This window comes from Haliotis rubra, unplaced genomic scaffold, assembly GCF_003918875.1.
Source record: "Haliotis rubra isolate DU_JTF1 unplaced genomic scaffold, ASM391887v1 Scf139, whole genome shotgun sequence".
In the NCBI taxonomy this organism is placed as follows: domain Eukaryota; kingdom Metazoa; phylum Mollusca; class Gastropoda; order Lepetellida; family Haliotidae; genus Haliotis; species Haliotis rubra.
The window spans coordinates 42,574-56,864 of NW_025765325.1; the positions used below are offsets into that span (position 1 = coordinate 42,574).

At 42.1% G+C, this 14,291-nt stretch overlaps 1 protein-coding gene across 1 annotated transcript in view; it reads right to left on the reverse strand.

The window, feature by feature from the left end:
- Positions 1 to 3,679: 3,679 nt before the first annotated feature.
- The window catches only part of LOC124268552 (homeobox protein ARX-like), a 46,599-nt gene continuing 35,987 nt past the window's right edge, over positions 3,680 to 14,291 (reverse strand). Inside the window, exon 4 of the mRNA XM_046703544.1 lies at positions 3,680 to 5,432. Coding sequence (XP_046559500.1) covers positions 4,887 to 5,432 — 546 coding nt within the window. The 3' untranslated portion in view covers positions 3,680 to 4,886. The remainder of the gene's footprint in view (positions 5,433 to 14,291) is intronic.

The window sequence follows — 14,291 nt, forward strand, 5'->3', positions numbered from 1 at the left end:
AGATTTGTTTCATCAGCCTTTGTGGGTAGTTTTCTATATAAGGGAGGTAGTTTTTACAAAGCTTTTTTAAAAACACAACGTGGCAGAGATTGTGAAAAAAATAGACTAAGGTAATAGATGTTATGTTTGTGTTCACTGCAGCCCCGCGTTCTACCACAGATTATATTTTAAAAAAATGGTGTGTTTTTTGGAATTGTCCTTCATCGTAGTTAGACGTCGCCTTTTCTTACGGAAACAACTGTTGTTGTATTTTTTTACTTTCATTTTCCGTTATATATTGTACCGCCGTGTAAAAGGGTATATAGGATTTCTTCAGGGATATAACTATGGTGATTCGGCCACACAGCAACCGTGTCTGTGGAACCTTCCTGTCCAACGTGGTGGTTATACCAGCAATCGTCTCTCTAAAGCGTCCCTGTCCAACGTACTGATTATAACAGTAACCGTCTCTCTGGAGCGTTCTTGCCCAACGTACTGATTTTATCGGCAACCGTCTCTCTGGAGCGTTCTTGCCCAACGTATGGATTATAACAGCAACCGTCTCTCTGGAGCGTTCTTCTCCAACGTACTGATTATATCAGCAACCGTCTCTCTGGAGCGTTCTTGCCCAACGTATGGATTATAACAGCAACCGTCTCTCTGGAGCGTTCTTGCCCAACGTACTGATTATAACAGCAACCGTCTCTCTGGAGCCTTCTTGTACCACGTAGTAGTTATTACGTCAATCGACTCACTGGTGCCATCTGAACTTACTTACTCATAACGAACGTAACTGTCTTTCTGGTGCCATCTCGTACAACGTATTGATCACAACAGTAAGTCTTTCCCTATAATGTTTCTGCTCCTGCACAATACATCAATTACCGTTTTTCTTGCGTCGCCTGACGTGATGTTTGTTGGATCATGTGCACCACTTATGGTTCGAATCCAAGATTCAGATTCTTTGTCAGTCGCATACACGTGGGTTTCACCAGAGTGGTAAAGATGCAGGACGGGTTTGTTCTAGAGACTCGTCCACGTTGACCCCGATAAATGAGTAAGGTCACAACCAAGAGGCCCATTCTTAATATTGGCCTCCGACAGTGGTAGAGTTGCGATCGTTTTGTTGGACAGGACAATTGAATCGACTTTCAACACATTGGGCCACAGAAACTTTGATATTCCCAGGAGTGTGTCCAATGAGAGACCATATGGTGTTAATATAGAGCCTATAGTGTCCTAGATTGACCATCTGTTTGACATACTTTATAGCCACAGTTAGATCCCGGAAGAACAAACAGACTGAGTTGTCTCCCCGGAAAACTCTCCACTGCCTGGCGCGTTCATTCGAAACGGATCATGGCGGATGATGTCGTAAGTGCATGTCTTTCTCATGAAACAAATGTTTACCATAATCTTTTACGCACTGCCATAAAAACATACCCATTTACAAAGTATACAGTATTACAATATAACTGACTGAACGAATATTACAGTTTTAAAAAATAAAAATTCTTTAACAGTTAAAAAGTTACATTGTCCAAAGATATATTGGGAAATCAAGGGCAGATAATTATGTTTCTAATAGAGGCTATCATGGTTTGATCCCCTGCTTGCCGCCTCCGTGGTGTAGGGTGAGGTGAGGTGAAATGAGGTGAAATTTGGTTTTAACGTCGTGCTTGAGAATATTTCGCTCATATGACGACATGCATGCGTGTGTATGTGTATGTGCGGCTGCTTGTACTAGCCCAGACTGATGCTGGTTTTATAGTGCTAGCTCACTGAGATACCATGCCGCAGTGAAGCATGAATACCGCACTCAGACACATTATACTGACTCCGAACCAACCAGTCCTTGTTGTACCAATTAATGCCGAGCGCCAGGCAGGGACCAATAAGTACCATATTTTAACGTCTTTGGTATGACGCGGTTGGGGATCGAACCCGCGACCTTCCACTCTCCGGGCGGACGCTCTGACCACTACACCACGGAGGCGGTCCGTGATGATGTATTATGAAGGGATATGACGTTTTGTTTTGTCCGTGGTGTAGGGAGGAAAGCTGAAAAACAAATAATCTGAGAACCAAGAACAAAAAACGCCAGGCTTTAAACAATGACATTTTAGTTTTATCTATACTTGCCTGTATGAATAACTATCTTTTTCCAAATCTGATTCATATAAATATCTTTTAAAATCTTTTGTATTTTGCTTGTTCCTTAATGCTTGTAGGGTAGTTGGGGACTCTAGTGGTTAAAACGTTCGCTCGATGGACGGGTTCGATCCCCTTATTGCGACAATGTCTCAAGCACAGCTGCTCAGAGTCCTATAATACAGGCAAAAGCCCGGACAAGTGTAATCACACTGAACGCGTCCTGCACAACAATGGTCCATCGATGTCTACACACAAACGGAAATACACATAAGTAAGGAGAGCATATCACTCTTTGAACAGGACCCAAGAAGATCCGGGTTTTTAGAAGCCCATGCTTGTCTTAACAAGGCGACCAACGGGATCGGGAGGTCAGACTCGTTGACGTGGTTGACACATATCATCGTATCCCAATTGTGTAGATCGATGCTCATAATATTGATCACTGGGTTATCTGGTTTAGACTCAATAATTTACAGACCTCTGTCATATAGCTGGAATGTTGCTGATTGCGGCGTTAAACAACAAACAAACAAAAACACCTTTTTCGCTGCCGTGTTTTCATGACTAGTCCAGATGACAGGTGGAAACATGATTTCACTGGTCTCAAGAGTTATCATAAGGCAGAAATTTTACTATGTCACATATTCTGTCAGTTTTCACTTCAAGGTTGTAGCAAACTCGATATGTTTCAGAATTATTCCACTGACTTGCTACTACTGACCAATGGAGTGGAGTGAGTGAGTGAGTGAGTGAGTGAGTGAGTGAGTGAGTGAGTTTAGTTTTACGCCGCTTTGAGCAATACTCCAACAATATCACGGCGGGGGACACCAGAAATGGGCTTCACACATTGTACCCATGTAGGGAATCGAACCCGGGTCTTTGGCGTGTTGAATGAACACCTTAGCCACGTGTATGATAATGATTAGTACTAAAAAGTATTATTAAAAACATTTTATGTTAACTTTCACAAACAATTAAATTTGTTTATTATTATTTTTCCCCCATTCTGGCATCATATTTGTACTTTGTCGAGTGTGTGTTATGCTGTAGTATGAATGATTTTGATATCTTTATATTAACCGGATGAAGGTATTCGAATGCTTGTAAACAAAAATGTTACTTATGTGGTAAAAGTGTATATTTTTTTATATTATATTTAAATATATCCCTACTATGTTTTAAAAATTCTCTCATAACCTTTTAGGGTGGCCAATGCATTTTACCAGGGCAATAGTGTTTCACTTTTCTGTAAAAGTGTTGGGTGAGAATACAATAAACAATTTCTCTCTCTCTCTCACCCTCCCTTCCTCTCTCTGTCTCTCTCTCCCTCCCTCCCTTTCTCTCCCTCCCTCTCTCTCTCCGTCCTACTCTCTCTCTCTCTCTCTCTCTCTCTCTCTCACGAGGCTACCCTACCACCCCACTTGCCAATGGAGTCTACGAGCACTGATTTGTTTTACTTGCCCTCATCACAATTTAGTTGTATCGGGCTCGCAGACCATCGTGAATTATAAATTCTGCTTCAAGACACAAACAACAGTTCATCATGTACATGTAACAAATATTTATTTCATCTTGGCACAATAACCCACAAACATTACACCAACGGGCACTTCGTTGGTGAGAAATCGTCAGCACTTTATCTGAATTCATAAATAAAGGTCCACATTGACAAAACCAAACAATAACGGGATCCTTAGTGTTAAATACAACGTGATATAGACCACTTTAAAAGATAATCCAACAATATGTGGTCACCAGTGTACGATAATCAGTGGATATTGCACTCCGCCTTCCTAATCATACAGTCTCTTTGGAAACAGTTTTTTCCACAAATTGTTTCTTTTTATTTTCAAACCACGTCTTGTTTTTGTAAAATCAAATAATAAACAATCATAAACAAATAAACAACCATCAGTGTTGTTCGGAACTTCCGGTGTTGTCGAAGGTTACACGGTAGACATGCAGACGTTCACAATGATCGTAGCATTTTGAAGGCTCGTTTGAAATATTTTGAATATTTTGTTCTCAATTTCGGCTTGTTTTAACCACGAGTCTTTTTTTCACACTACAAATACTACATACAACTGTCATCAGACACAGTGTAAACGATATGTGACATAAAATTTGCATTTTGATTTTGACACGTTGTAAAGAACAGTCCATAACAAAAGGTAAAACGTCATCTGGCATGTGATGTTTTGTCAAATTAGTTTTTTCAATTACTGTCAGTCTATATCTTTAAAGGACGTGATGTCTTAAATACATGTACAGTGTACTTATTATAGAGGTGAATATTTACATTTGAGGTCAGACAATTTCTACACGTAGTACGCATGCGCAAAGTCAATATACATATTCATTCATTCAAAAACAGTCACAACTATACATAAACTGTGTAGAGACCCACGTCAACATTTCGCGAATCTTTCATGGCGTCAAATCAATTTGTCATGGCATTTCTCAACATATTTTGTTGTCATGGAGACAAGTTTATGTCATGTTCAAATAAAGTTCCAATTCCAACATGGCGGACTCACACGAACCTCAGCAGTCCGGTTGCATGTCTCAGTATACACAATGTTTGACCTTGGGACCTGTCCTTGACCTTGATCATATCAACTTAGGTGAAGGACGCCAACCCCATGGCGGTTCTTCCTGAGCAATTGTAGATTGTCACTGTTTCAACAGTCAGATGCGTCAACACAACGTCGACACTCAGATACGTCAACACGACGTTGACTACCTCAGCCTAGTCAGTAGACGATGTTACTGCATCCGCTGATGCCGAGACGCATCTCGTGCTCTCGGGCTTTCATTCTGAGTGCAGCGATACTTGAGGAACGGCGTTCTGAGTCTACAGCCCCGGATGTGGGAGAGGAAAGCCCGGGAGCCGGGGGAGTTATGTCAAAGTTTTCCCGCGCTTTTGCAGCCGATGACGTCATACTAGCAAGCAAATGTTGAAATGTTCCAGGAGGAGGTACCGGGACTGAGAGGGGTGTGAGCGTGCGCAGTCCCAGACCGGAAGTAGCTGAGGCGGAAGAGAGTCCGAACGTAACAGGACTGTACAACGCTGACGTCACCGTCGGAAGTGACGTGGCAAGGCTGTATCTACTGAGCAGCTGGTTCTCGTAGGTCTTGAGCAGGAGGTCGGAATACGTCTGAGGAGGGTGGGCTTGTTGGGGTGGGAGGACTCCCCTGGAAGCCATGTTCAGGGATCCTGTGTACGGGGAGTATGGGTGTGCTTGTGTTCCAACCTTTTCCTTCTTCCGCCATTTTGCTCGTCGGTTCTGGAACCACACCTGGAACAAAAAATAAACCAGCTTAAGTTTTGAGTTGAGATTAGGTAACAGTAGAATAATTCTTACCACAAAGTGTGAGTGAGGGCGTGAGTTGATGCGTGAGCGCGTGATCGAATAGGTGAGTGAGGGAGGTAGTGCGTGAGTGAGCGAGTGGGGTGGTTGAGTGCGTGGGTGAGTGAGTGAGTGAGTTACGCATTAAGATGAAACCCTCTGGTATGGTAAGTAACCATGACGAAACACGGCCCCTTCTCCAAGAGAAAGATCAAGGACATGAACGTTCAATGTCGATTTAATTTTGACATATATAAGTACAGACAGCGTCTTCCAGCATCCTGAACGTGTGAATATTTTCAATAAGGTACCTCAAGCTCAAATCAGTAAAATCAAATGGTCGCCACCCAGACGATCAGGCGCCCACTTCCCCAACCCCTAACATTTCTTTTTAACGCTTTTACTAATATTTTCTATTAAATAAATCGGGGCAGGGTGGAAACTTAGTGGTTGAAACGTTCGCTTATCATGCCAAAGACCCGGGTTCGATTCTCCACATGTGTGAAACCATTTCTGGTGTTAAAAGCGGTGTAAAACCATACTCACTCACTCACTCATTGAGTGGTCAGACTCTGAGACTTGTCTGATGGTGGAAACCATGCCATAGCTTTGATTATGCCATAAACCACAGGTGTTACATGCCGAGCGCCGTAATACACCTGGGTACTGACCGCGGCCACTCACTCACTCAGATCAGTCTGATTGTTATAATGGTCATGATCATGATGATGTGATGATGATGACGGCACATGGCGGAGGTAGAGGGGTGGGGACGGACACGTGTCTATCACAGGGTGACGTCGATGACACGGGATGGGCGTGTCTAGTGACTTCGCTTCACAGCGGCGTTGAAGGATGAACATTTAGCTGTGTTTTGAGTCAACGACGCTATTGTGTAGGTGTGTGACGGAGTTAAACACGGCAAATGTCTGAGCTTACCTCGACACGTTCACTGTTTACTTTCCAATTATTTCTGAGAGGTGACACTTGAAAAGGAGGGGGACCTGAGACAGCGTTCACAACACGCACCCTGGACAGGGTTAAGGAGAGAATATAGGGGTCGGATGTAAGGTCGGAGTTTGCGGGGGGAGTTGTGGGGGGGGTGGGTGTCTGCTGAGGCTTTACAAAAATCACGGAGAGGCGAGTCGTAGAGCCAGTGTATCGGTGGGGTAATGTCTGGGTGGTGGGTGGTGGGGTATGTGGGTGGTCGGGTGGAGGGTGATGAGTGATGGTGTGCGTGGGGGTGGGTGGAGGTGGGGCAAGGGGTGAAGTGGCGAGTGACGGTGTGGTGGGACAGGGGTGAGTGACTGTGTGGTGGGACGGGGTGAGTGACTGGGGGGACGGGGTGAGTGACGGTGTGGGGGTGGGGTGAGTGACTGTGTGGGGGACGGGTGAGTGATTGTGTTGGGGGACGGGGTGAGTGACGGTGTGGATAGGGTGGGATGAGTGACGGTGTGTGTGTGGTTCGGGTGGGGGTGAGTGGCGGTGTGTGTGGGGAGTGACTTTAAGGGGGTGGGGTGAGTGACGATGTGTGGAGGTGGTGTGTGTGTGTGTGTGTGTGTGTGTGTGTCAGTGACGTTGAAGCGGGGTGAGTGACGGTTTTGGAGTGAGGAATGGGATGTTGAGTGGGTGGGTGGAGAAAGGAGTGTGCTTGTGTGTGTGGGCGCGTGCGTGTGCTCACAGTTTGTATTCACATATCCATGTTAGCATTCACGGAAACATATAATGAAGTAGCTAGTCATTCGGGAGGAACGCTGGAGACAACAATCTAAAACGGGCGCTAACATCATCATACATTTACATATCATATCTTTATCACGAGTCGGAGTCGGAGTAAGGAGGCGATACAGAATCGAACAAGGACCTACGGTGAAATAAACGAACACACTATCCATAACTCTACCTAGCACACTCTCAGCGGGTACGTTACGTTTGGTGATGGAGGTGGCCGAAGGCGGGGGCAAGGCAAGTGGAGGGGGATGCGGGGTGGGGATAAAGATGGTGAGTGAAGAGGGGTAGTGGTGGGAGAGGGGGGGGGGGATGAGAAGGACGAGAATAAGGAACAACCATCGCGACAATCCCCCAACCGAGGCCGATCCAGCAGCGGGTAACCTCTACGGTCAGTTATGTTTGTTAGGTCAGCGGGTTAATTGTTGAAGACGCTTCCCCTAAATGTCCGTAAAGGCTACAGGGTTACAGAGGCGGCCCACGACAATCTGATTAGACGAGCCATGAGTCAGTGTTGAAAGGCCAATTTACCCTGTTTCCCTTCCCTCTACAGCAAATACAACAGATGACACTGAAACCCGACCACTGGTCTTGTGTGTCGTGAACCGTATACCCTCCGCCTTGCTACCTGACAAGGTGTCCGCCAAGGCGAATGTGTAGTTCCAGGGAATTTGCAGACTGTGTGAGTACTCACTTAAAATTAAAGGTGGGAAGGAAGGCCGACATGATGGCAATCTAGGACGTGTATATCTCTGGCGTAACTCACAAGCGGGATCTGGCAAACCAAACATCATAACCGGTGCGAAACGCAGATTCGAACCCACGGTTACAGTATCCGCCTCACTCAAGGGGCACAACTCTGGACACAGACATTGGCACTTTAAACAAATAGACCCCGGTACAATATTGATTTTCGGATGGTAAGACATTGCTCTAGTTAAACACACGTGCAGCATAGTATTTCATATCACGGTGAAACTAAATTTCGGTTTAAAATAACTGACGAAGTATTTTACTGCAGCAAATATCGGGTATAATCACCGGTACTTATTAAAATACAAAAGATATATAGAACATATTTCACGTAATAAACCAATGAATAACTTCACAATGCATGTGTTTCCCATATTCTTTGACCCATAAGCCTCCATTGTACAGGTGACATGAATGTGTTTCAAAAAAAAAAAAAAAGCGGTTGTGTCGAACTCGGATAACTCGAAGTATTAATGCGTGTTTCTTTAACTTCGATGTAACGCTGTTTCACTGTATGAAAAGAAGGGTGGTCCAATGAAACATTTTGCGGTTGTGTCGAACTCGGATAACTCGAAGTATTTACGGAGATTTCTCAGCTTCGACATAACGCTTTTTATCTGTACTTCTCTGCCTGACACTCGGCATTATAGGGGTAAAACAAGGACTGGTCGGCTCGGAGTCAGTATGCTGTATCTGACTGGGGTATGGCTTCTCACTGGTGGGGTAGCCTAGTGGTTAAAGCGTTCGCTCGTGGCCCGCGTTCGATTCCCAACATGGGTAAATGTGTGAAGCCCATTTCTGGTGTCCCCGTTGTGATATTGCTGGAATATTGCTAAAAGCGGCGTAAAACTAAACTCATTCATTCTCAGTGAGCTAGCACGATAAAACCGACCTATGCCCAGATAAGTACAAATGGCCACACACACAACTACACCTGAAAGGACGTCACTATGTAAGAGCAACTTTAAAGCCCATACCACCTCGCCTCATTCTTGAGCCTAACATCACTTTATCAGGAGAGAGGATTTTGGCCGCCGAGTTGCCAAGAAATGAAACATGCATGTGTAACGCAAGACCGAAAACTGTAAAACGAGACTAAAGTGCTTTATAAGCGTTAAATGGCCCCTTTAACATAATCAAATAATGAACGCCACACATTATAGTATCATACAATTTAACTGAAAGGGACAATCTCGAACGCATTTCCCACAAAAACGTTATTGACAGATATAAAAACGACCTGCGATCACGAGAAGATAAACTTCAGTCACTTCGTTCGTACATCAGACAGAAGGATCACGACAGTACAGAAAGGTAATTCACAAAGTCACCAAGATCTGGTGATTAGAGGACACAACACGGACGCTGTTTGGACGTCGGAATCCACTTGACGTTGCCGTCAACCTCTTGTCGTCATGTGCCAATACTACAACCGCTAATTATTGTAAACCTAGCGTTTTTTCTGTATGGCGAGCCATGTTGTCAAGCTACTCGGATGTCTCACTGTCCGTGTAGAGAGAAGGGAAGCCAGTGTCAACAACGCTAGGGGGATGTCAAGCTTCGCGGAGAAAGAAGAGCTTGTACTATGATACCTAGTTAGTAGAACTAACACGGGCCTGCCTTTCTTTGCTATTTATCAGCTAGACCGTATTATGAATAGGGCAATTTTGACACGTCTATTAGTATAAAGGCCTATAAAACGCATAATTTAAACTTGGATTGGTTTTGTAAAGATTATTATTAAACACTTTACTGTACAGCCAATTTGCAAGGAACTCTCCCTTGACAGCTCGCACTTTTAGCAACCTGAGACGTTTGGAATAATGAGCCCTCCCTAGACAAGCAACCATGAGCACCATCGTCTTTGCCGAACATAGCCGATCAGATCCATAAGCACGCCTTATTATTTTGTTATGGGTTCGACAAATCGTTCCTAAAAAGCCTTCAATGCCAATTGAAAGTTTGTGTGCAGATGACAGTTTTAAGTCAATATTTGTGATCGATAACGATCATCTGTGTCGCATAACACCAGAGACGATCGCCCAGTTTGAAATGATTGATGAACCAAACCGTAAGAGTAGTTTCGGTGGTATAGGTGATACTGCTGCCCCTTGTCAGGTGACGCACGCGCAAACTAAAAACTAAACCAGTTTGGCAAATTAAGGATATTTTCATCATTATTTTAAAACCTTTAGTTCAAAGTACTAATAAAGGTTTTAAATTCAAGACTGTTTCGTCTTACCGAATCGAATATGTTTTTATGCTCATTATGGTTGTATTTTTTGTGATTGTGATGTAGATAACTATACGAACAAGGAGAAAGAGCCATTTTCATAAAAAATTGAAATGCCAAACAAAATAATGACATTCACTTTAGAATAAAAGACAAATTTGTAAAGCATACCCTGCCAAAGATAGAAGACTGATAAGGACATGCTAAAACGAACGTGAAATTATGAACGATATCTTAATCAATAATTAAACAGGTAGAGTATTTAATTTCAAATTTAACGTATTTATTAACAAACACTAAAAGCCGAAGATCTAGAATAAATTGTAAGTGGTTAACTTGGGTATACTTTGTTCATTTGTTTGAATTAATAATTAATTTGGAAATAAAATTTAGAATGGTATCTGCCAAAACTTGCAGCAGTTATCCACGAAGGTAACATCAGAACGAAGTCGGGTTTTTAAGTGATGATTAGTTTTAAATGCCGATCATATCTCTGCTAACATCGCCATATCGTTAAATGAGCCTGAACAAAAAGCTTAAACTTAAACAAGGAATTCGAGATATAATCAAGACAAAATGTTTGTTAAAAGATTCTCACGGTCAAAAAAGTTTTATTTTTTATATTTTGAAAACTCAAACGTACTTAATGTTTTCTTGTCAAAAATATTGTAATAAAAAGACGTAAACGATTTCATAGAATACGTGAATATATGAATATATCAGGGCTATGATTTATCTTTGGATCTGCAGAGGAAAATACTTCGTGGGAACGCATTGACTCATAACTATATACACTATATTATTCTTTTGCAAAATAAACTTATCTCACAATCGAAATACATCTATATATTATACCGCTTGTTTAAAAGCGAAAGTCAAAGAGGCTGCAAAATAATATTTCGTTTAACAGATTACATTGATAGATAGAGTGCAATATATTTCAGCAATTTTGTTTATGAAGCCTGTATATGATATATACTCATAAAACGGAAAGTACAGGATTTTTGCAGAACACCAGTTCATTATTAGTATACAATAATAATGTCTTCTCCTCTTTTAATTAATGGGTGACACTGACTTAACTGTCAAGAACACAATAATCTGAATTGTACTGAACATTTATCGTCATTTACATTTTTTTGTTTTCAATTCAAATGTTTCTATTTTAAATCAATGAAACATATAATGAACATAAGATTAAAAAAAACAAAGAACAGCAAAGCTCGGGCATTCTGAAAAATGTAAGGCTCTTTCGAAAAACAAAATTAACTCGGTGTGGCCCCAAATCCAAATAATTTATGTGGAAAGGTACTTTCAAGAAAAAAAATCTTATTAGAAAAATCCGTATTGGGAGTCGTATTTACTTACAGTTAACATTGGAATAAAACAAGAAAATTTCTAAACATTTAATTTATCGGACTTAACCTTTGGGCGACTTTGAACTTTTTGACAGTTCGTGCGAGGAGTTTGGTTAAGGTTGATGAGCCGAGTGCATGCTTAACTGAGTCTTGTGTACGCGACCAACAACAGAAGATTAGCGGTATTGTAACATGTTGGAAAGCAAATGTAGCGCACGGAAGCTGGAAACCAGCTGGACATTAACCTGTGTAAGACCTGTCTCCATCCTTCGACCTCTCCCGACCGCCATGTTTGTTTGACAGTTTGCTTTACGGATGTCGTTAGAGTGACCGTAGTTTGCTTTCCGACTGTCGTTACACTTCTCTTCCAGATTACAAACAGATTATCTGAGCTGAGGTCAAACTCAACGTGTTGACTATTGGTAGAAGGGAAAACTATGGGAACAGGTTCTATCAGCGGTAATAAAGGAACAATGACTTAACAGCATCACACGACAACTCGCTCGCTTTTCGTTATTGAAATTTCCCTTGAAACATCCCGCCCAGAGCAAATTCCAAATACCTTGTATACGAGCCTCGTTATAGGAGTAATGCAATGCGCGTGCGCGGGACAGCTTAGGTAAAGGCCAAAACAAAACACCCTTGATTCCACCCGATACATCAAATTCTACTTCGAAATTGTCCTGCTCAAATAGCAAACATTCAAGTTGCTTCCTGGTAATTACGCATGAAAGGTCGCAGCAATGGCTTCACTTGGCAGGTAGTCTTGTTGGCAGTAATCAAGTAGAGCTCACTAATTAGATGACAAACAGGATGCGGAGATATTTGAAGATGCTGAGCAAGTCCTCCTGAATTCTAAACTGTTCAAGGTGCTCTTCTTTCGGAAACTATGTCACCTGTTTAAAAAAACGGCCACATCCTGAATGTGCCAGATGTTGAGAAGGATTATTGGACAAATATGTTAAAATGGCGTATGCTGCAACAGAAGGGTTTAGGTATAACCTCTGAACTTTAGATCTGATTTTACTTGTCGCGTCGTGTGATTATGGGCATCAGTGCAGTCAAGATTTTGACTTTTAGGACAGTTGGTAGAAAAATGAAACCACGAAGTTCCCGATCAACATCTAACGTTTCGGTTATTTGTCTTTTGAAGGTGCAGGAAATACCTGATGAAGATGACAAAAGTAGTCCTTAGCTGTGGTAACATATTACTGATGACTGACTGACTGAGTCTGGTTTTACGCCGCTTTTAGCAATATTCCAGCAACATCACGGCGGGGGACACCAGAAATGGGCTTCACACATTGTACCCATGTGGGGATTCGAACCCGTATCTTCGGCGTGACGAGCCAACGCTTTAACCACTAGGCCACCCCACCGCCCCTATTACTGATGAACGAGCAGGAAGTAATTCTAAACGTCGTGACAAGTTTTTCCCGATCCAGCTGCAAGTAGGTAGCTTAAACGTCGTGAAGAACATTTCTCTGATCAAATTACACACATTGACGAATCAGCTGATCAAGATGCAGCCAGTTAACTTAGACATAGTGACGAATATCCCATAGATCAAGATGCAAAAAGTTAACTCATAGATCAAGATGCAAAAAGTTAACTTAGACATAGTGACGAATCAGCTGATCAAGATGCAGCCAGTTAACTTAGACATATTGACGAATATCCCATAGATGAAGATGCAAAAAGTTAACTTAGACATAGTGACGAGTCAGCTGATCAAGATGCAGCAAGTTAACTTAGACATATTGACGAATATCCCATAGATGAAGATGCAAAAAGTTAACTTAGACATAGTGACGAATCAGCTGATCAAGATGCAGCCAGTTAACTTGGACATAGTGACGAATATTCCCCTGATCAAGATGCAACAGCTTACCTTAAACGTGTGATGAATATTACAACGTTAAAGATGCAATAGGTATTCCTTAAACGTCCTAACAAACAATAAAGTGGTTTTGTTCTCTAGAAAGGTTCGAGGTCTGTGGTCACTGTTTCTGTATCGAATTCGTTTAACTGCATGGCATTCGACCTTAAAACTGCCCCTGAGAACAGAGAATCTCACCAAGAGTCCCTTAAAGTCAAATGTATGAAAAAATCGATAAAAGTAGCAAACCCCGATGCTTGTGGAGGCTGTTGTCTACTTTTATCGACGAACCTATGTTTTATGTCAAAATATACCAATGGTAATAATTTATTTGGTAACCAATATGTCTAAATGGTTACTTACAATAACAATGTAACAGTTTGAAGACCACGTTGTTATTGGAGACCATCTTTACGTTATACAGGAGATATACGAGATACCTCACATGGGATATAGACAATATCACTTGATATCAATTACATCAACTGGGTCGTCAAAAGCCCGTTTAAGACTTTGATAAATTTGATATAAAAAGCACGTGAATGCTGGTGAGATTCTATGATCACAGAAAATAATCCTTCCATCTTTCTCAGTGTGGAAACAGTAATGTCCAGTGTCTTGAATAAAAATGTCAACCAGGGTCGATCATTTTGTGATATTAAATTCTTTACAATCTAAGAAGAAAACATTTCAAGGTGGTGGTGGTGGAATTGGGTTTAACGTCGTGCTTGAGAATATTTCGCTCATATGACTACGTGGGACACAAGAAATGGGCTTCACACATCTACCTATGTTGGGAATCGAACGCGGGCCTTCGGCGAACGCTTTAACTACTGGGCTACCCCACCACCCCGTCC